The sequence below is a fragment of the Thermobia domestica genome, chromosome 7, assembly GCF_964235325.1.
Source record: "Thermobia domestica chromosome 7, izTheDome1.hap1.1, whole genome shotgun sequence".
NCBI classification, from domain to species: domain Eukaryota; kingdom Metazoa; phylum Arthropoda; class Insecta; order Zygentoma; family Lepismatidae; genus Thermobia; species Thermobia domestica.
The window spans coordinates 29,941,935-29,964,873 of NC_137460.1; the positions used below are offsets into that span (position 1 = coordinate 29,941,935).

A 22,939-nucleotide genomic window follows, 5' to 3' on the forward strand; every position below is an offset into this window, starting at 1 on the left:
AATTGCATAGCAAAGTAGTGACTAGCCTTTTCTAATGCGGGGGGTTCAGGTAGCTTGTATATGCAGCAGGGAGTCTCAGAGGCACCCCTTGGGCCTTTTAAGGTTAAAATTAGCGTAGGCTGTTTCGGGTTGAGAACGTTTACAAATGGAATAATTTAGTGAACTATAGAGATGCGCAGTACTGTCATCCTTAAAAGAAGATACTTTCAATTAGATAATGCTTGAGTTTAGATACGTTCTAAACTGAAATTAAAACTTATTTATTTAAAATGACACTAATGAGTGGGCTCGTTCTGATGTAAGCAAGTGTATGAGATCTTTAGTAATTATACATCCAATAATAATGGTGAAATAATGCAACATCTGTTTGTGAAATATACGTAATATATATATATATATATATATATATATATAAAATTCTACGACTCATGTGTTAGTGATTTATAGCGTACTGATTTGTGACGCTAGATAGAGAGTGCAAGATGAGTACAAACAAACAAACAAACAAAAAAATCTATCTTTTATTGTTTGAAACGAAAATGTATAATGACTCTGTTTTACAGGTATTAAAAGCATTTCCTTTCCAAAGTGTGTCTGAATGGAACAGTTATGGATGTGTGAAATTTCTTGCGTTACAGAGTGTAAGTCGATGCACTTGACATTGCTTGCATTACAGGCTATAGTTCAAAGCACCTGATATCTTTTGTATTATAGGCTAGAAGTTAAATTACCTGCAGTTGAATCATAAACTACATTTATTATTTTGTTTCAACTTAATACAATGGACTTTCTAAAGACAATTATTGTATATTTCTAAATCAAAAATGACTACCACTCTATAAATAAAGGATTGAAAAGCATCTATAGCAAATATAGAGTATAGTTTAAGAGATTAAAACAGACTGAAAAACAAACAAGATGAAAAGTTTCTTTAGTCTTTTTCAGTGGAGGAGTCCCCTGAAAATTCAGTATCATTACCAGTGAAATTGTAACCGTTGCTTTGCAGTTTTTTCACGACGTCAGTCCCATGTCAGAAAAGCAATGACCCATACTTTTGAGCACAAAATTGTGAAAAAGTACCTAGTCTTGGATTGGAAATATACGGTATTAATTTATTATGTATCTACTATATACACACATATCTCTTTATAATATAGGGAGGTTCTGAATAGACATTCTGCAATACGACATACTAATATAAGGAAAGGAAATACATGTAAATGTTATATACGAAAGGTACCAACTCGGCTTTCGCCTGGCAGAAAGAGAAAAAAACTGAAGACCTCAGGATAACAGACCTCGGAATTTCAATATTAATTACCTGTGTAAGAAATAAAATTATCAAAACTTGACGGCTTTCTTTCATTCACAAGGCAAGATAATTATGAATCCAATCAATGAACAAATTCAAACAGGAATATAGAAAAATGTACTTAAAAGAAAACAAATTATCAAAGTTGTAGGGACAGCTAACGTAACGAAAAGAATTTTGTATAGTATATACTTCTCCAAATAAATGACTAATAAAAATATTTTCACTAATATAGCCTTTTCCATATAATCCAAGATTACGTTTTCTAGTAAAAACTTTACATTGCTAAAAGCCCCTGTCCTTCCGAAATGAATTTTGAGGTAAACTATAACCATACTAACACAACGGGAACAAATAACCTCGCTCCTGACCTTACCATTAAACCGTTATCAACCTAAATACCCTATGATTAAAAGCGAAACGATAACAGAAGTACCCTATTAAAATAAATGAACTACACTTCAGAAACAAGAAATCATATATTCATATATGATTCCTTAGACGATGGCGATTTAAGTTAGATACATTAGAAAATACATGGTTATTTAGACGATGACGATTCAAGTGAGATATATTAGAATATATTGCCTCGCATAAGTGACAACTATATACCTTATTTCCGTCGTGCTCGCTTTCATGTAATATGAGGTTACGTTGCTTAGTAAAAGATGTCTCACATTTTGAACATTTCCACTCGATTTCACCCAAATGTACTTTCATGTGACTTCGCATGTTTGTTTGCTGAGCGAATCTTTTGCCACATTTGTTACATACATACGGTTTCTCACCTGTGTGACATCTCATATGAATTACTAAGTAACTTCTATCTCTAAATTTACTACCACATTCCTGACAGGAAATCGCATAATAACCATCATGAGATGATTCATGATGTTTTAAACTTCTACTTGTTGAAAAGCATTTATCACAACGCTTACAACGGAAATCTTTCTGACCAGTATGGGATTTTTCATGAACCATAAGATGACCTCTCTGTGCAAATCTTTTCTCACATGTCTTGCATTCAAATGGTCGCTCACCAGTATGTTTTCTGGTGTGTCGAATTAAATAATCACGACGAGAAAAGCATTCACCACACTCGGCACATTTAAATTTTTTTTCACCGGTATGTGTTTTCACATGCTGAAATAATGTCCCCCTATTAGCAAACTTCTTGTCGCAGTAATTGCAATCGTATGGTTTGAGACCTGTATGAGTCCTTTGGTGTGATTTTAGATTTGTTTTAGATTTAAACAACTTATCACATGTGCTACAACTATATACGTTCATCTCACCGTGGAATTTCATATGTGATGTAAGGTAGCACTTTTTTGCAAAAACTTTATTACACTTTTCACAACGATATGTTTTTATACTTTGATGGAGATGTAAATGGCTTCTAATAGAGTTTCTGCTAGAGAATTTTTTCCCACATTTTGCACACTCGTATGGTTTGCTGGATTCATGACTTGAAACATGTTCAATTAATGCAATTTTTGAATTGAACCCTTTCGAACAATCATTACAATAGTATTTCTTCTCATTGCGATGAGATTGTTCGTGAGTAAATAGATTGCCAGCATTAGAATATTTCTTTTCACAATAACGGCAACTAAGTGGTGTTTGTCCACTGTGAAGCAACATGTGAGTTAACAGAGAGCCTTTTGAAGTAAATTTATTTCCACATTCTTCACATACCAAACTTTTTCGTTGCACATGTGTCTTAAGATGTAAGCGGAATGTAACTATATTTGAAAAATATTTTTCGCAAAAGGTACAGTTCAACAATGTTGATGTATCGTGTTGCTTTAGGTGTACTATAATACTGTATTTTCTATTAAATACTTTATTACAATGGTCACATTTAAATTCCTTTTTCGAATCTTCAAGCCACTTTATGTGTGATAGGAGGTACCTTCTCTGAGAAAAAAATCTACCACAATGTGTACAATAGCAAGCTGAACTCATATCGTGAACCTTTCTGTGTTTTTGGAGAGAATTTTTGGTTTTGTAAACTTGGCCACATTCGAGGCATTTGTTATTTTGTACATTACTATTTATGGACCATTTCAATCTTGTACTAGTGTTCTTAGTTTTTGTGTGAAATTTGAAATTTTGCTCTTCGGATATTTGCTCAATACGATTACAGTTATTTTTCTTTTCTCTGAAATCTCGAATATTAGTAGGAGACAATGTTGAAGTTCTTGTTCGTCTGAAAAATAAAAGAAAATAATAAAAGCTTACAAAACTAACTTATATTTTTATGAAACTGGTGAATAGTGAAATCACGTACACTTGAATTTGGAGAATAACTTTTGTTAAAAAAAAAGAAAGAAGTATTATAATATAACAAGACTGGGCATTCCTCTACAGTATATGGAAAAGGCTATATACTGTATTCGATGGATAATAACATTCGATTTATCTTTAAATGTAGGCCAATGCCTTCTACTCCTCACTAACTAACAAGTCCTGCCTTTCCACCCATGATTCTTTAAGTATATTACTAAATATTTTCTCTTGCAGTTTATTTTACTTAGAAGTATTGTTCTACTTTACTAATTGTTTAGTTAGAATTACACGTCAGGTTTTCTTACTATATCATGATTGTTAAAATCAGTACATATATTCAGAGAGTGAAGAAATTCTCCACATATATATATATATTTTTTTTAATATAATTCTTATGATCGATGTGTATATGATCTTGATTGTCTAGATATTTATATACAAAAAAATCTTATAATTCCATTTTTCAATGTAGGGCAAAATAATTCTTTCGGAATACACATGAAATAATGCACAAACGATTGCTTAAAATTTACAAATAGAGGATGATTCAACTTCAATGTAAACTCCAAATTTATCCCAATAGGAGAATGCTATATAAGGGGCGATCAACTGAAACCCGTTCAGTGGTTTTAATCCATGAAATAAATTTTATTTCGAGCGGAAACTTGTACTCTATCTAGAGGCGTCTATAGTTAGCGTGCAGCAAAAATATTGTTCAGAAGAAGTCACCATGAGCGTTGAGACACTTGTCCCACTGTGTCACTAACTTACAAATGCTGTCCATGTAAAATTTGGACGGCTGACTATCAAACCTATCACGCACAGCGTCCTGACCTCAGCGTCAGACTGAAATCTCTGACCTTTCAATGCCTTCCTTAGAGGCCTAAAGATGTGAAAGGAACAAGGTGAAAGGTAAGGGCTCTAGGGCGGGTGTCGCAACATTTCAAGCTTTCGTTGAAACAAATCCTGCACTTGGTTTGCAACGTGTGGACGCGCGTTTTCGTGCAACACAACGACTCCAGCGGTCAATAAATCAGGCCTTTTGTTTTTGGTGGCTCTCCGTAACTGTCAAGATCTGAGAGTAGCGTGCAGCATTGATGGACTGTCCTTCTTCCTTGAAGTAGAGCAATAATGGTCCATGGCAATCAAAGAATAACAGAATAACTTAATCCGCAGACGGTTGCGTCTTGAACATTTTGGGACGTGCAGATGAGTGGTGTTTCCACTGCATACTGGAAGACTTTGAACTCGGTTCGAAATGATGGGACCAAGTTTCATCCTCAGCAACAATGCGCAGCAAGAAGTCGTTAACTTCCAAATAGTAACATGACAAATGTTCAATGGCGCAATTCATACGCTCTAACTTTTGGTCTTCCGTCAACACCCTGGGGATCCACTGCGTTCACTTTATGATACCCCAGATCTTTCACAATTTTCTGAGCAGTACCATAACTCATGTTTAACCCCTATGCTATGGATTGAATACTAAATGCGTCTATCAGCAGCTATAGCCGCATTCACCTTTTCAAGCGTGTCTTCTGTGGCAACAACATGGGTTTGACAAGGACGGTGATAATCAGTGGTTTGTTCACGCCCCTTCCGAAACATTCTGGCCCAGCCCACCACTGTTGTTTAGGAGACGCATGAATCACCATACACGTTTTTCATACGCCGGATTACTTCAGCTGGTCGATAACCTTCGACACTCAGAAACTGAATGAGGGCACGCTGGTCCCGTTTGGACAGATCGTGGATCTTGAACGCCATCTTTCTCGCGTTTACCTGCAAAACGGAAACAAGTATCAACAACAATCCTACACCCGACACATAGGGACATTAGCCATTACACACTATTAAACCAACAACTTCCTCCTACCCACTATACCATGGATCGTTGATCGCCCCTTATATATCAGTTGAGAGCTTATAGAGAAGGTGCAGATACAAGTCGAAACGATGTAAAATTTTTACGAGAGTGGAAAAAATGTAACATTGGCAGAATCAGCGGCACATTTACGGAAGAGACGTAGTGTTCTGATGACCGGCTTTGAAGAAGGGATGAGAGATCTTCCGAAATTCATCGAAGAACAGGAAGTCCACTACGCCGGTACATATATGTTACTTCATCTAAAGACGAATGGTCTCAAAAAATTCTACATTATGCCACTTTTATTGTAAATCGCTCTTCTCTGGACACTGTTAGAAGTAATGTCGCTGATATTACAATACTGTTCCCTTTTATAGAATTCAGAATTATTGGTACTAACTACCAGTCACCCTTCAAATTGTGTTCATAAATGTTGCATACCAGAAGAATTAGGAGACAAAAGAATTTTGAAGCACGAATAACAACCAACCTATTTACTGCAAAATCTAATGCAATGTGTACTGAGTCTTGAACCAAGCAAAAGCTAATTCACGCTTAACACTTTCAAATATTGTAATTATATTCCGTACAGAACTGATAGAGTAATCTGACATGAAACCAATAATAAAACTATTTAGAATCATTCAATATTTATTAAATAACCGGTTTAGAAAGAGAGGATGTCACTGAGCGAGTGATCTCTAATTTGAACAAAATCTAGATTAAACTTGTATCAAATTGTGACTACGATAAATACATAGAAAGAAAAGGAATAAGACATGATTTAAGAGATATTTCATAACATAAAGCATATACTTTAATCATACACTTACTGTCATACTTGAAACTTTGTACATCACGACAATAATAATAATAGCAAAAAAGAACATTGCGGTTAATTAAAACTAATTAATATAATTATGCTAATTTGTTATGTAAGCCTGTAGCAGATTCGTGTTTGCGCCCCTGATCTTTTACAGAAAAAATGTAAGTTTTCCTTGTGTTCTTCGCTGTAAATAAAATTGAAATTGTAAGGTGACCTGGAATAACATACTTAACTACATGCCTCGGTCAGGTTTATATCTATTTGGGAGTCTGTTTAATTTAAACAAAAATAATTTACGAAGTACCGTGAGTCATTCCAAAGATTGATATTTTGGTATCTAGAACTCAGACAAATACTTAACTCATAAAATATTAAAAAAAAAAAAAAAAAAAAATGCAGAAAATCTAACTTACTCTTCTCTCTGAACCTTCGAACGTTATACGTGCAATGATGTAACAGATGTATGCAAAGTCAACAACCATAAAAAAGAAAATAAAATCTTGACTTACATGAACGGATATTTATTGTTATTTTCATTAAAATAAAATACACACGACCACTTTCTTGTAATGAACACAATGTTATTAAGAATATGCAAAACACAGAATATTCAATTATGGACTACATCCCTTTTAGCTTTTGACACACATATTTAATGCTTACACTTAACAATATAACTTCAAACTAAATGGGAGGAAAAGGGGATAAGTGGTATTTCCTGATAGCAGTACTAGAATTTTTTCGAGCACTTCCGATTGGAATTTTAAAATTCTGTTTTCACGGTTGTTACGACCTAGTTACCAGCTTTCCGAAAATATATATTGTGTCGCTTCTGTGTGCAACCGTTTTGTCGCAAAAAGTTCGAGAAATTGTAAAATTTTCAAAAATCGCCAATTTTGAGCGCCATTTTTTGAAAACACCACCTTTTAAAATTCTGAAATTTTGTCAGATGGTTTATCTTTACATGAATAAATGCACCAAATACTATTCTCGACTAATGCTGCATGAATTAACTGCAACCTTTTAAAGTTAGCAAAGATTCGTTAACTTTGGTGGCACAGTTAGCAGCACTGGGAACAATAAAAGTGCAATGATTTGATGTTTGTTTTTCGGATTCATTAAATAAAGAATAAAAGGTTTTCTTGACTGTTTTCTTTTATTTTTTTGATCAAAAAGGCTCTCTGAAACAGTAAAATGAGCCTCCCCCTACTCCTGTTTTCTTAAACCGAAATAATTTGAGGTGGAAATTACGACTACGAAACACAAATTTCAAGTTCACTTACATAAAATGGTATTCGGAAACATTTTATTTTACATGGACCAATCATTTGCTTGGTTGGTGTCTTCTCCGCTAATAGCATTTAACAGTGCAGGTGCTCCAATAGGTGTTGGTCGACTCACAACATCCAGGAGTGGATATTGGGGGACGATTGTCCCCCCAGAAGAAGAAACTTACTAATTTTATATATAAATAAAACCCATCATAGAGTTTGGAGCTCTTAAAAATAACTGCAAGTAGCAGTATTACCCCCCCCCCCAGAAGTCTGTCCTGGGTCCGACCCTGAGTAGCACATTATGGGTAGTCACAAAACTTATTTTCGCTACTCCTATGCTCTTTTGGAAACCTGTACTCTGCTGGAGGTCCATGTGGAAGCATAAACAGCACTTCAACTTCACGTAATTCATGATTTATTCATAATATTTCTGCTACGCACCACTGGTTATCACACATATATGTATTTACCAAAAGTTCCCTTTTGCAGATTTCTTAAATCTACACTTTGAATTGCAGAAGTTCGATTTTGGGGCAAGCATGTAGTTAGTTCATGGTGATCCGTTACTACCATAAAAACTTCGCCATTTTCCGAAACCCAAAGATAACTTCGTTGAATACCAGTCACCGGTTGCATACTTTCTGATTTTTCTTCCGGAAGTCGTCGAATTCAGTTCCAGGCAACAAAACGAGAGTAATACTCGGAGTTTGTACTTGCACTATACTTACAAATTCTTCTGCGGTTTTAGTGAGGGCGCGGTGGATCAGTGGTAGAGCGTTTACCTCCGGTGCTTGGGGTCCTTGGCTTGATCCCAGCTCGCGCCGTGTGGGCTTTATGGTGGGCAAACACCATGCTCGTGGGATTTCTCGGGGTTATCCCGTTTCCTCCACTTTCTGCATTCCTCCATTTCATTCATTTCTCATAATCACCGTCTCCTTTAGCGTAACCGGCATATCCGTGGGACGTAACACTTAAAGATTTCATTTCGTTTTTTCTTCTGCGGTTTTAATACTGTGTATCTGTTTTTGCCTAAGGTTATGCCGCGTTGCCACAATCTTTACACCCCCCCTCCAATACCGTCGCAGAGACCATAGCATGGCCGGTTTTTCTCGATAGCGGGTAACTAGGTCTTACCAGCTGTGAAACAGAATTTTAAAATTCGAATCGGAAGTGCATGAAAAAAATCGTGAACTTCGACTTTCAGATAAATTGACGTTCATTTGTTAATTTATGTACAGAAAGATTTGTGAGCGTAATAGAACTGGCTGATTGTGTCTACGTTGATTCATTTATGAAAACGCGAAACAAAAACACGGAAATCTCTCGTAAAAGATATATTATCTTTAGCTTGGTAGGAATAAGAATTCTGTGTTATAAGCAGAAGTAGCTCCAAATACTTTTATCACACTGTTACAGGAAAATTACATTAAAAACTGTGATAAACTCATTAAAAGCTGTCCATCTCTTAGGATTAAACGAGTAACCAACGTAAATATCCATAACGAATTAGACGAGTGAAACGTCTAAAGTAGTATCATAATGTATAATGGTGCTTCAATAAATGAATATTTTTTTCTTGGAACAATCTTACTGATTCTAGAGTTTGCAATCAATGTGAACTTGTAAGTTTATATATATAAATTTTAATATTGTTTCTGAGCAAACAAAATTTTTAAGAAGACACTGCTGACACTGGTTTAACACTACTTTCACTAGAGGATTTTCCATATGCTTTCAAAAGGATTAAGAACTTTAACATTACTTTCACTAGAAGATTTTCCATATGTTTTTAGCGGGATTAATAGCTTCAGAAACTTCATACCGTGCTCGTCTGCAAGACAATTAGGACAACATGATGAATTGATTTAGTTTAACGTGCCACGATTATGCCTCCTATGCTAAAGAAGACGTGGACCTACTGATTTTAGTGGATTTCGAATCACTTTTATTGTTCAACTGTACCCCCCCCCCCCAGAAATCGAACTTGGGACCACGCAAACCGACGTCAAACGTTCTAGCTATTAGACAAAGCAGGGGTTCTGAATGAAAAAAAGTATAATATTCGGTGACGCAATACGCTTGAAGTTAAGTGACTTTGATTCCATGTTAAAGTGCATGTAAGTAAACAGGTAAAAACACATGCTAAAATAAAAATTTAAATAGCCAACATATGCAGACAAGTTTGTCTTAGTTACAATCAACTATTGTGTGGACGTTCAAGTGCTAATAAAAATTCAAGTAAATGCACGATCGCGCGTAGAGATAGAAAATCATCCGCTGAAGTAATAGATAAAAAATTTGAATCTCAAATTTTTACCTCAAAATATACGTTGACTTGGTTGTATCATATTGCTGTGTCAAAGAACTTCCTAGCTCGTCATCATCCTCTATCTGATGGTTTCTCACATTTTCGTAATCATCTCTGTTTCTTGTGTACTTATCTCCATGATATAAATGGACATCATCCATACATTTAGTTTCTGAACATTCATCAGCAATATTTGCAAGACGTTGTTCTTCGAATATATATTTTTTAATAACTTCCTTGTGCTCAGACCATGAAGATATGGTATTCGTTAGCGGCATATTTTCAAGAGCTAAAGGATCGTTGTCGCTCTCAATCACTCTTCTTTTGACATCTCTGATGGCAACACCTTCATTACAGTCTCTTGAATGAATCTCTTGCTTCAAAATATTTTTAGAATCCGCTTGCAGCATGACTCTTCGAGAAATTTTCTGAAAATACATAAAATAAATACACCTAACACATGACACACAATCTTAAAAATCTGAAGTATTTAAATGTGTAGAAAGTAAACCAACATATATTGTCAGGACAATAATTTTTTTTCTTAGTAGAACAAATGTTCTCTTAAATAATTAATTTGAATATAATTTTTGAAAAAAAAAAAATCTCAAATTCACACATATTTTGTTCAAATATTCTTCGCAACACTACAACTGATGAAGGTATAGTATTGACAGATTGTCATGACAGATAAGGAAATTGGTAATGAACAGGTCAAACACCACAAATTGATTATTTTTTAAAATAATATTACACGTATTACATTCAGGAAAGGCGACTATGGGTAAACAGAATACACGAAATGTACGCAATCAAACATTTTATTATTAAAAAATTCAGTTTATTAAAACTAGCGATTACTTATTACCAGGGCAACATATGGAAATCTCTTTTTGACTTACAAATCTGCGCTACGTTCCACCAAAACTAGACTTCTAGACAAGAACATGCATTTACTGTAACATTTAAACGCCAGCAAATTGCTTTCCTCAGACAAATCTTGTTGAAATCCTAGGTGTGCTACTCCCTTATATCACATTTTCAATTTTTCTTTATCCAGTGGTCTAATTCATGCTTTTTCGTCTGAATGTATGTTCATCTATATTTTCTCCATTTATTAACAATTTCCTTATCTTTCTTTCCCTGTTCATAACATTCTGTCAATAATATGCCATCATCACGCTTAAACTTTCGTCACTTCGTTGTTTAAATTCTTCATTTTTGTTGATCTCTTATTGCTGTATTCTTAGACGATGCAACGAGAATCCGATTTAATTGCGTTGTTTGTATGCTACATTAATATTCCTCGTTATTCTTAAAACAGTTTTTTGCTCTTTCCTTTCTTCCTTGCTCATTAGAGAAGATAGAGGAAATAAAAATGAATTAATTTCAATAACATAAGGACTACACATGTTGCGATAACTAATGTATCAACACAAATAGTTCGAATTCTATGTAGTGTGGAGTGGACTAGAAATGCTAAATAGGAATGGAGAAAACGCAAAAATTTGAACTACAAAATACATTAATAATAATTAAATACCTTTATGTAAGGAACTGAAAGATGTCTGGAAATAACCCGGATAAGAATGAAACATGAAGTCACAGAAATGGAGGACAGAGAGAAAGATAGGTGACCAAATGGAAACAAAGAGAGAATAAAGGAAAGAAGATGGAACACGCAAAATATAAAGAATATCCGATTGAAATATATTGGTATTAATACCCTGAGGTTTACAGAAGGAATGGCAGAATATGAAAGACTCTGTTACGGTAATGAAGGATTAAAGTAATTTAATATATACTTATTGTACTTCAACGAAGTGAATTGAAAAGCTTGATCCAAAAAAGTGTGTGTACCAAAAACTTCACTTGTGCGCAGTGTGTTTTATATTGTAGCCGCCAAAATACTATAGAAAGCGGCAGAGGAAATGTGATCCAAAATATCTACGTCTCGTCCAAACTCACGTAGTTATAATCGATGAAACACAAAAATCTTGAAGGTTTGTATACACTATCGTATCTCCTTCGATGTAGCATAAGCTTAAGAATGCAGACCGCAATAGAATAACTTCCCAAACAGGATAACACATACGAAACTTAAAGTATAAAATATTCAAGTAAATTTATTTTCAAAATATTTCACTATAAAATTGTTACTAGTGCACATTTGTGAATAAGTTTCAGATCTGTTTAACAACGAACAGTATAAAATCATTTCTGAAAATTATTGATCTATTTGGTCCCAAGAATTGATAATTTTTTTCCATCGAGAGAAGCGCAACAATACTTACTTTCTTTATTAATTAAAAATACATACCCCAAAAGCATCAAAGTTATCTAAAGATTAAAGTTTTCAGATCTTGATTGAATAAAGCAATGAATTTAAATCCTCAATAGTACTGTTTCCTAAGACTGATTACATTTCCAGTATAAATGACTACTGTGATTAAAAAGTAGTAAACTAATAATAATTTTTGAGAAAGATTTAAAAGATTAATCTTTTACCAATAACAAGGGCAGCTTTAACTATTATTATTCAAAAATATCAAAAATACAATTCCTAATATCTTGCTTACTATATTAGATACTGACAAGACGTTTTCACCGTTTAACATGTTTCGTGCACTCTTTAATCTACCTGAAAGACATTTCAAGCTCAAGTAGTATATGCTGTACTAATTATATTAAGGTACTACTTAAGCCATAAAGGTATGATCATATCAACTGCAAAATTACCAAAAGACTCGCAATTAAGACACATATATCACTTTTCTAAAATTTCTCTTCTATATATCATAAACTCAAATATTCAAAAGCAGAAGAATGTCTGTATTTATGAGTTCATAATAATAATAATAGTAATTCCTAATGTTGCGCTTACTATGCTTATATCCCTAATGTTCCACTTATATTGAGACAGAGCTTTCACTGTGTTACACAGCTCCATATATTTTTTAAACTGCAACGAAGCACATTCGACACTGAAGAAGTCTGCTTGTACAAGTTATATTGAATTGCTTAATTAACCCGTACGGTACGAAAATATGCTACTGCAGAACATCCACAAGCTACATATATTAGTTTTTGAAATTTCTTCTCTTTATAGCATACAAATAAAATCCAGATCTATAAAGATTAATATACGTATGGCGTCATCAAAAATATAATTCCTAAAATCTCGCTTACTATGTAAGCTATTCAGATAAAGGTTTCACTGTGTTACTCAGATTTATATATTATTTAATCTGTCACGAAAAGAGTTCCATACTGAAGTAATCTCTTTGTAGAAACCATGCTAGGGTACTCACTTAATTCATAGAGATACGATTTTACTTAACTGCAGAACGCCCATTAAATTGTCTGTTAAGGTATCTGTTGTAGTTTCCTGAAATTTCTTTACCTTAAAACAAAGACTCAAAAGTCCAAATGAATAGGGGTCTTTATTTTTCTGACGTCATAAATACACAATTCCCTACATCTCGGTTGTTATACTAGATACTGACACGTGAATACCATATTTACACGTGTCTACATACATTCGAAAGTGTTGGAAGAATAATTGGAACAGGTAGTTTTTCGACAGAAACCACACTGAGGTATTTGTTTAAACCATACGGGTATGATCATCAGCGTGGAAAAAAGTTATAACTTTAAAAAAATATTTTTGCTCATGTTTTAATTTAAATCGTTTTTCTATTATTATTATTTAAATCAAATTTTTCTCCCCGTATAATACAAGTCGCGAACTGAAGAAAGAACATTAGGAATTAGTACTAATGCTGATTTTGCCGTTGAATTTTGAATTAATCCTCAATCGTTAAATTATTTCAATCTCAAACAATGTTTCTTAACCATTTTAAACTATGTTTTTTAAAGGTAAATTATACAATTCCAGTCAAGCAGCGACAGCATCATCCTACTTATGCTAGAATCATAGTTCGTACCTCATTCTATTCACAACAGAACAGTCTTTGAAACCGTAACATTCACGTTTCCCAATCTGCCCCTGAAGTGGAAAATAGAGAATTTTTCTGAATATTTTTTTTTTTCCAAATTCTGATCCACTCTGGACTCCCTTGTGTTAACGCACAGAGATCAAAATCAACTTGGAAATAATAAAAGTGGCACTAAATGTATGTACAAAATTTCAAGATTCTATCTGGAATAGTAAGGGCGCGAAAAATATTTAACAGAGCTAAAAACATCCCCACGATGCCTCAGATGTAATATAAAAATTTCCTAAGAAATCCCTATTTATCCTAGAATTATAATTTGTACACCATTCTTTTCAGAATAAAAGATTTACAAACGATATAATTCAAACGTCCCCATCGTGAATCTGAGGCTGAAAAAATGACGTGAATGCGATTTTTTGTTACAAAATATTCCTCCTTTTATTTACTTTTCTGCCCTTCTAAAGTTATAAAATCTAAAAAGTTTCGGAGAGGAGATAGGATCCCTCCAAATACAGCCCTATTATATGAAAAAAAAAAAAAAAAACAGACGCGCACACAAAATAATTTTCGTGTTACGAAGAAAAGAAAGCATGATTCTTCCGTTACCCGTTGAAAACGGGATTTTCCCTAATCATCCTCTGCAGGACTGTTCTTTTCATACTATGCTGTGCATACATTTGAGTCACATTGTATTATGATTATTATCTTCCAGAATCGATATAACAGAACAGAAACGGGATTTTAATTATTTTCATTTTAAATTTATTTCGGAATAAGATTTAAATCAACGATTTTTTATTTGAAAAATTAAGTGATTTAAACCTTGATTTAAATCAGACTGATTTAAAACTATCCACCCTTATGATCATGTTTAAGTTTTGTTGGGTATGAATAATTGTTTCCCAAACTAACCATTGTATCCAAAAGGCTTTTATTTCACGGTAACTCTCTAGCGATTAGGTAAACCGAATGGAAGTTTTGGGTAAACACACATTTATAAGACACTTCGATTTCTAGTTTTCATTGCACACATGACTGCAACGTTCTTCAAAATTTTGTTAAGAACTGCTTTAGAAATGTGTATAAATTAGAAGTCATAGGAACCCTATTGTGCGCCCGAACTCCATAGATTTATTTAGAATTGGAACTGTTCTGGGAGTTGTTGTTACAGCTCTCTCAGAACTATATTAAATTTGTTTTAAAAACATTTCAAAAATTGAGTTTGACGAACCACACGGAAACTCCAAACGCCAAATGGACATACATGGTACGGTTGTTAGGCCTGAGTACTTAATTTTGCAAAATTATACCACTTAGTACGCAAACCCCACATAGATGTAATGTCGTTGTTTACTTCCCCTCCTCATATTTAGGTAACCGTTAAGCGTATCGATTTGCAGTTTCGGGTAAACACACAACTGCAACATACATTAAAATTTTCTTTATTTTCGTTTTGGAAATATTCAAAATCGGATGTTTTGCGAACTCATGATACTCCCAAACGCTATATAATATATGGGTGATTCCACGAAAAAGGGAAATTTTCACTTGGAAAATTTTTGTTCCGTTGATGGTCGTCTATTTCAATAAAAATATCACATGCACTTACTACTACAAAGTACATGTTAATTAGGTGTTCAGCAGAGCTGAATCGTTATTGGTGTAGTAAATAAAAAATAATAAACTTTTCAGCACCCACGGAGTTGAGATTAGTTAACACGGAGTTGAAAATTGCTGTGGAGTTGAGAAACGTGATACATCTGGGTGATAAATTTTGGTTTATAAGTGATTAACCTTATAATTTACATAAAAATTGAAATAATTTTCCAATAGTTTTTGTAAGTTAGAATTATTCTCCTTATGTTGAATAAAATTCTAACAAACTAGATGACACGTAGTTTGTTATACAAAAATACTCCAGAAAATACTGCAAGCATATGAAAATATATCTAATGAAGGTTCCAAAATTGAGTATATATATATATATATATGAATATGTGACGTAAATAAGAAAAAAAGAAATACACATACACTTATCGAATATTGAAAAATTATTGCGCTTTCAATATGTTGACTATCATATGGAGAGGACAAACTTTTTACATAAGCTTACGAAACAGACGAAGTAGTCACTAAACCTGTCTATTGTCTACTTCATTTGTTTCCTGAGCTTATGTAAACCGTTTGTCTTCTCTGTGTGATCAAGTCCACACGTCGAAAGTGCAATACTTTTTCAATATTTGGTAAGTGTATTTGTACCGTATATTTGGTATATATACAAGGTGTTTCAAAACAATACACACATCGTTTGGGAGCTGATTTCTGACACCAAGATAAGACGAAAATTATAGACAACTGGGTGCACAAATGCTTCCTTTCGGAGTTATAGGCTGCCGAAAACATGAAAAAAATGAACTTTAAAGGTCCATAGCTCCAAAACTATGAGATCTGCCGTAGTCGGGTCACGACTTCACTTAGGAACTAATATGTGCACTATCCAAAAATATGTTTCAGAATCCTGAGGTACTCACGAAGCAATTTTTATGGAGGGAGTTTGGTTACGGGCGTATAATCTGAAGTACTCACCAACTACTTCTATAAAAGTTGTTGTGGAAGTACCGCAAGATTCTGAAACATGGATATTTGGATAGCGCACATACTAATTCCTAAGTGAAGTCTGACCCGACTACGGTAGGTCCCATAGTTTTATGCGATGGACCTTTACCTTCAAAGTTAATTTTTTTCATGTTTTCGGCAGCCTATAACTGCGAAAGGAAGCATTTGTGCACCCAGATTGGTCTATACTTTTATCTTATCTTGGTGTTAGGAATCACCTCCCAAACGTTGTCGGTATTGTTTGAAACGCCCTGTATAATACACACTAAATGACAGTGTAAGGCACTCATCATTTCTGTTTTCTTTGGATAATTCGATGTACTTTGTTAAGTAGCCCTCATTTTCCACTCCAATGAAGGAAATGTCTTGAGGAAACAGGGAAGGGCTGTTCTAGTCTACACAGAATGACAACTGCCAACGCTTTTAAATGTCAGGTTTAGTAGGCCAGGAGAAATTCCTCCCGATCCGCGTCATAAAATTGACTGTCCGCATATTGCCCTCAGACTCTTCGACAATCTCTGAAAAGAAAACAATTAGTTGATCATAAGATTCAGACGTCAATAGGTTAAAAACAGATACCATCCATCTTGATTTGACTGAAGTTTTACCTCCGGCTACCTGACAGCCCCAAATCTGAACTTCCGCGAAACACTCCTTAAGAGTCTTCATCCCGGCGAAATTAAAATACCGCTAATTTTACAGTAATTATGTGATATCTTCAAATAGATAAAAGATAATTGAAATATGGAACAAGAGCGCCATAGACAATATTATTTTGCGTGAGGTACCGTTATCACAAGTCACCTAGTGGCTTTCCGTTTTCAACTGTTTAGAAACGCGAAAGTAAATGCCGATTTTCAAAATGGCTGGAAATCGAAAGCAGATAAGTGAGTCGTGATAACGGTTTCTCATGTAAAATAATATTGTCTAGGGCGCTCTTGTTCCACATTTCGATTATCTTTTATCTATTTGAAGATATCACATAATTACTGTAAAATTAGCGGTATTTTAATTTCGCCGGGATGAAGACTCTTAAATGGGCTAGGACCCTCCAGCCGTCTTTGAGTGTGAATGACACGTGATCAGCGTGTCGGCTCCTACGACCGTTGCGATGGTCTGCGCGATCAGGTTTCAGTACATCTCTACTCAAATGAGTTTTTTACTTGCCTCACTGTGCGAAGTAAACACCATTAATTTTTGAGCTTCCACCGGGAAACAAACCCAGAACCACGCACGAAAGGCGAGCATACCAGTCACTAGACCATAAACGAGCTTTATTTCTATCAATATATTGAAAGAACAAATATTTGGAAGAGCATGAGCATAACAAACACTACAGGATTATCAACTCCGTGACTTGTCTCAACACCTTGGATTCCTTAGTTTTCAGATGGACATGGAGTTGAGAAAATCGAATATAATTTATTTTTACCGGCCCACTTTTTAACCAGTACATGTGAGTAATTGTGTACGAATTTTCTACGTTAAGGCGTAGGTTCCTCAAGGGAAAGAAGGTATATACCATACAAATACATTCAGTAATAAATACCATGGTGTTGAGAATCAATTAATATACGCACCTGCTTTCCACACACAAAAATATTTTTCCTATAGCTTTTAACAATGCACACAATTTTTTCTGTTCTTCAGTCAAACATGTCTGCCTTGTCTTCTTGTGGGTGTTGCCAATGTGGACGACCATGCTATCTGTTGAGAGCAATGATAATTTTTTCTATTGCCATGGAGTTGAAACGAAATAGAGGTGACAGAAACGAAGCATAGTGAAGCTTTCCAAAATAATCGTTATAAAGATTTACTTTCCACAAAACCGAAACATTGTAGTGTTCTCTTCCATTTAATTACCATTAAATGATGTTTGATTTGCGACTTCAGTTGTAATTTATTGATTAAAATCAATCAACTGTAGTCTGTGACAGCCCACGGTGTTGAGAAATTGGGTAATAATTAATTTTTTACGTATGTTTCGTGTTATATTTGCAAACTGTTATACATGGCATACCTACTTTGTGACGGTTACTACCAAACAAAATAAAAATGAGGTGATTCTTTCTAGTGGTAGTTTGAAGAAATGCCCGTGACAGAAAATTTCTCTTTTTCGTGGAATCACCCATATATATATATGAGCGGCGGATCTAAGATATGATAAAGGGAGGGGCTGAGTCATAATTTGCCGCTTTATCCAGTGTATACTTGAGCGTCAAGAGGGGCTATCCTTGGTTCCGCGCCTGTATATATATATATATATATATATATATATATATATATATATATACGTTTGTGTGTTGTTCTGGAGAGATGTTTCTTTTGAGATTATTGTTACAACTTAGTAATTAATTTTTGGAATTCTACCATTTAGTACCCAAATACCACATGTCAATGGCGCACCTCGTTATTTTCCATTATTTCAGTAACCGTAAGGAGTACTGAATTGCGCATCTCGGTAAACATATATCAGTTTTTTTTTTGTTTTTTTTTTTTTACAAAATGTTTATACACATACCTTTTCAAAATATGTAAGAATGCAGAAATTGGGTACCCTGAACAGCACTGCGTAGTAATAAATTGTAAATTATTGTTAAGGCTGAATAAATGTCTCTCCGAAATTCACCATTCATCTACCTGAAATCAAAAAGTCCATGTCCGACCAATTAATGTAGTGATTAAGATTAACGGCGCCAAAAGGTATTGAATATACATCCTGTTACAATGCACAGTACTAGAAAGAAAGCCATATTTCCCTAAATATTACTGAATTCCGTGACCACATGCTGTTCTTTTTAGTTATAGCGTCTTGCTTGGATTAAAACTACGTATACAGGATATGATATGAGAATTTAAAATTTAATTTGGATAGCAAAACACTGTAATAAGCTTAAGGCTTATGTTTAGTTAAGGGGTACAGCTTGATTTTCGAATATATATATATAAGTTCGCTAATTCTGTTAATATTACTCTAGGTTAGGTTAGGATAAATTTGGTTAGAGCTAACTACATGCATATTTGTATTCTTATTCACTTTTGTGCGTTTGCGGTAAGAACATATAATGACTACAGCATTTTGCATTTCTCATTTCTAAAAGTTGTAATATTATTACACTCGTAAATGATAGAGATATGGGCATTTATTCCGAAGTTGGGCGTCCGCTTTCATCAAGTTCTTTCGCTGTTATCTCCTTTCCACACTTTCTGCAATTTGTTATTAGGTTCATTAATCAGTGCTCTTCACAAACTTTTAAAAGATTTTGCTCGTTATCAACGTATTGCTTCACAAAAATATTAAAACTGCTAGTTCATTGCCCTTGTACATTCGCCATGTTGATAACATAAATGCTCGTTTCTTTCCCACAATGCAACTGTTCGGTTACCTTGCGCCAAGTAGTTCCCTCCGCTCGCCGTATAGTCCCATGTTTATAACCGCTTATATATAACAAATAAACAGATTATTCGAGGCTCTTATATATTATCAAGCACACAAACGATCAAATTATCCATATTTTTCCTGTAAATTTTAAAAATTTCGGTGGAAACGGACGCCCAACTTTGGAATTTAACCCGAGATATGTGGTAAGCTTTACAATACACGCTCCAGCTGCGCATCGATAAGTAAGACGCTTTAAAAGAATACTGTAGAGTAGAATAAGATCGCTTGATTCGAAAAAGAGAAGGAGATACTAAAAGGCTACATTTAGTGGCCAACTTCACACTGCTAATTCTATTCTTAAATTTCGATTCAAAACTCAATCCAATCGTTTGTTTTTAAATTCTTATTGATAGGTTTGAAGAGAAAATAGTCCCTTTCGAAAAACATGTATGGAGCGGCGGATACAAGATATGTTTAAGAGGGGGGCTAAAACATAATTTGCTGCTTTACCCAGTTTTTAGTAGGATTGAAGACCATTTTATCCAGTGTATACCTAAGCGTCAAGGGGGCAGGGGCCCTTGGATACTTGGATATGTGTGTGTGTTTTTTGAACTGAAATTTCTTTTGAGATTGTTGGTAGACCTTAGTAATTAAGTTTTGAAATTGTACCATCTAGTACCCAAATACCACATCTCGACGGTGTAGCTAGTTATTTCCCATTATTTCAGTAACCGTAAGCCGTACTGAATTGCACATCTCGGTAAACATATATCATTAATGTTTTTTTTTTTTTGCAAAATTTTAGACACATACCATTTTAAAATACGTAAGAATAAAGAAATTAGGTACCCTGAACACCACTGCGTAGTAATAAATTGTAAATTATTGGACCTATGTTTAGCAGAAGGGATCCAGCTTCTTTCTCTAAAAAAATGTTACAATTTTGGTAATTTCTGTTCACATTAGGTTAGCTTAGGTAGGTTAGGTTAGTTTAGGTAAGGTTCTATTAGTTTATGTTAGGTTAGTTTATGTTATATTAGTGTATATACCAGCAAATTTTCCAAAAAATGATAGAATTTCGCTTATTTCTACTAATATTAGGTTAGTTTAGGTTAGTTCACGTTAGCTTAGGTTAGATTTGGTTACGTTCTGTTACGTCTAAGTACTTGCATCACTTTTCTCTCCTGTAAATTTTGTGTTTTTTACGTTCTTCTGGACCCCTTGTACTAAACATACTCCATATTAAGTTTGCCTTAGGTTAGATTAGGGGTAACAACATGCATATTTGTGTTTATATTTCTTTATGTGCGCTTCCGTTAAGTGCATATAGTCTCTATAGCATTTTGCATTTCTCATTTCTGCAACATGAAATACGATTTCATTCTTAAATGACAGAACTGAATTAAAATTTCGTTACTTCAATTCATTTCTCCTGTAACTGTTCTAATTGTTACTTCTGGGGATCCTTTCAACTAAACATAGGTCTACTCCAGGCTTTCTACTATACTATAAGAAATCACTATCATTCATGAATGCCTCGCGATTTATACTTCTGTACAAACGTTCAAAAAACTCCTATTCCAGAGCTTTAAACTGAACAGTCCTGAATTTTTAATTTAATATCGCAAACAAATAATAATAAAATATGTTCTGACCTTAAACAAAATATTTTTTGACCTGTGTTGCAACTACAAACAGTGCTGCCGAAAGCACATAATTCCTTCACAAGATGGATGTCAGTCTCCAATTCCTTAGAGGTACAATTCTGCACTGATTTGCGGTAACGAAACACGAAAGCTTTTTGTTTGCGATGCGTAACAGTTATAACAAATTTTAGCACTGTTAGTGCTGCGCTAAGATCTGCATTCTTCATATCTTTAACCCTGCACCACTCGCGCGTAGTGATGGGTAAATTCTCGACAAGATATTGTTCGGGAATATTCCCAAACTGGGAATTTTTCTGGGAATTTATATACAATCACAAAAAAATCATTCTATTACTATATTATGATTTCAAATTTAAACTCGTTTTTTTTTTTCACAGTATACTATTACTTTTGCCTCTAGAGGATTCTCTAAAATGTGTATTCTGAACGGCATTATGTTATTTTATTAATATTTTATTATATTTAGAGAGTACGCATAAATGTATATTTACTTACAATATGTTCTATAGAAGTAAATATGTGAAAAAAATATAGTAAGTCCACATACTTTTACACCGCTAAACGGTTTAGGTTTATATTTAACTGGATTTTCTAAACTTGACTCTACTACTGAAATTATAAACATATTAAATTTTTGAAATGTTACAAACAAATTACGGTGGGTAACTCTCAGAAGACACATTTGCCCATACACATGTATGTTTACAATATTTGCAACTTAGTGACTTATCTTTATAATATTATTATAACATTGCCACACACAACCTTTCTTCCTACCCATTTCTCGAAATTTCATGCGTTAATTCACATGTAAGAGAAGTCCGAGTACTTCTTCAGAAATTCTAGTCAGAGACAGGAGAAGTCTATTAGGCTACTAACGATTGTTCGGCGTGTATTACAATAGCAATTCATCTCTATTTCTACATAATTTCAACGTTACTTTACAAACTGGTTCCTTTTCATCATTTGTAAATTAGTACTTTGCTACTTTTTAGTACAAATGGAAATGCAGCTAATAAATCATATTAGTTTCATAAAGTACAGTCGACGATTTTATTTTTAACCGGCAAATTATTTAAAGCCTAGAAGTAAATCATAATAAATGAAATAAAGTAATTTGTCATACGGTTCTTATAATTTGGAAAATAAAGAAATGGAAATAAATTCCTTTCCAGAATTTATAAGCGAGGGAAAAATCCGGGAATATTCCCACTGCCCATCACTATATAAGCCTATATATATATATATATATATATATATATATATATATATATATATATATATATATATATATATATATATATATATATATATATATATATAAATTTCCAAGTTTTATCTTTCATCTATAGAATTCCGAATCATGTCCATCTTGTTCTTATATTTTTATTTAAAACGACTTACTTGGAAAATAGATTACTAACAGGGACATAGCT

The 22,939-nt window shown here is 33.9% G+C and overlaps 1 protein-coding gene across 3 annotated transcripts; it reads right to left on the reverse strand.

The window, feature by feature from the left end:
* Window positions 1–737: 737 nt before the first annotated feature.
* On the reverse strand, window positions 738–21,742 carry LOC145689961 (uncharacterized). Of its 3 annotated transcripts, none has more exons than XM_081764341.1 (4): window positions 21,492–21,742; window positions 18,976–19,094; window positions 9,889–10,307; window positions 738–3,524 (listed from the first exon to the last, which is right to left on the reverse strand). In XM_081764341.1, the coding sequence occupies exons 3-4, from the start codon at window positions 10,287–10,289 to the stop codon at window positions 1,796–1,798; spliced, it is 2,130 nt and encodes a 709-aa protein (XP_081620467.1). In that variant the 5' UTR covers window positions 10,290–10,307; window positions 18,976–19,094; window positions 21,492–21,742; the 3' UTR covers window positions 738–1,795. The 3 variants fall into 3 exon arrangements, with proteins under 3 accessions (XP_081620467.1, XP_081620468.1, XP_081620469.1); XM_081764342.1 differs by lacking the exon at window positions 21,492–21,742 and adding an exon at window positions 21,254–21,365; XM_081764343.1 differs by lacking the exon at window positions 18,976–19,094.
* Window positions 21,743–22,939: the final 1,197 nt, after the last annotated feature.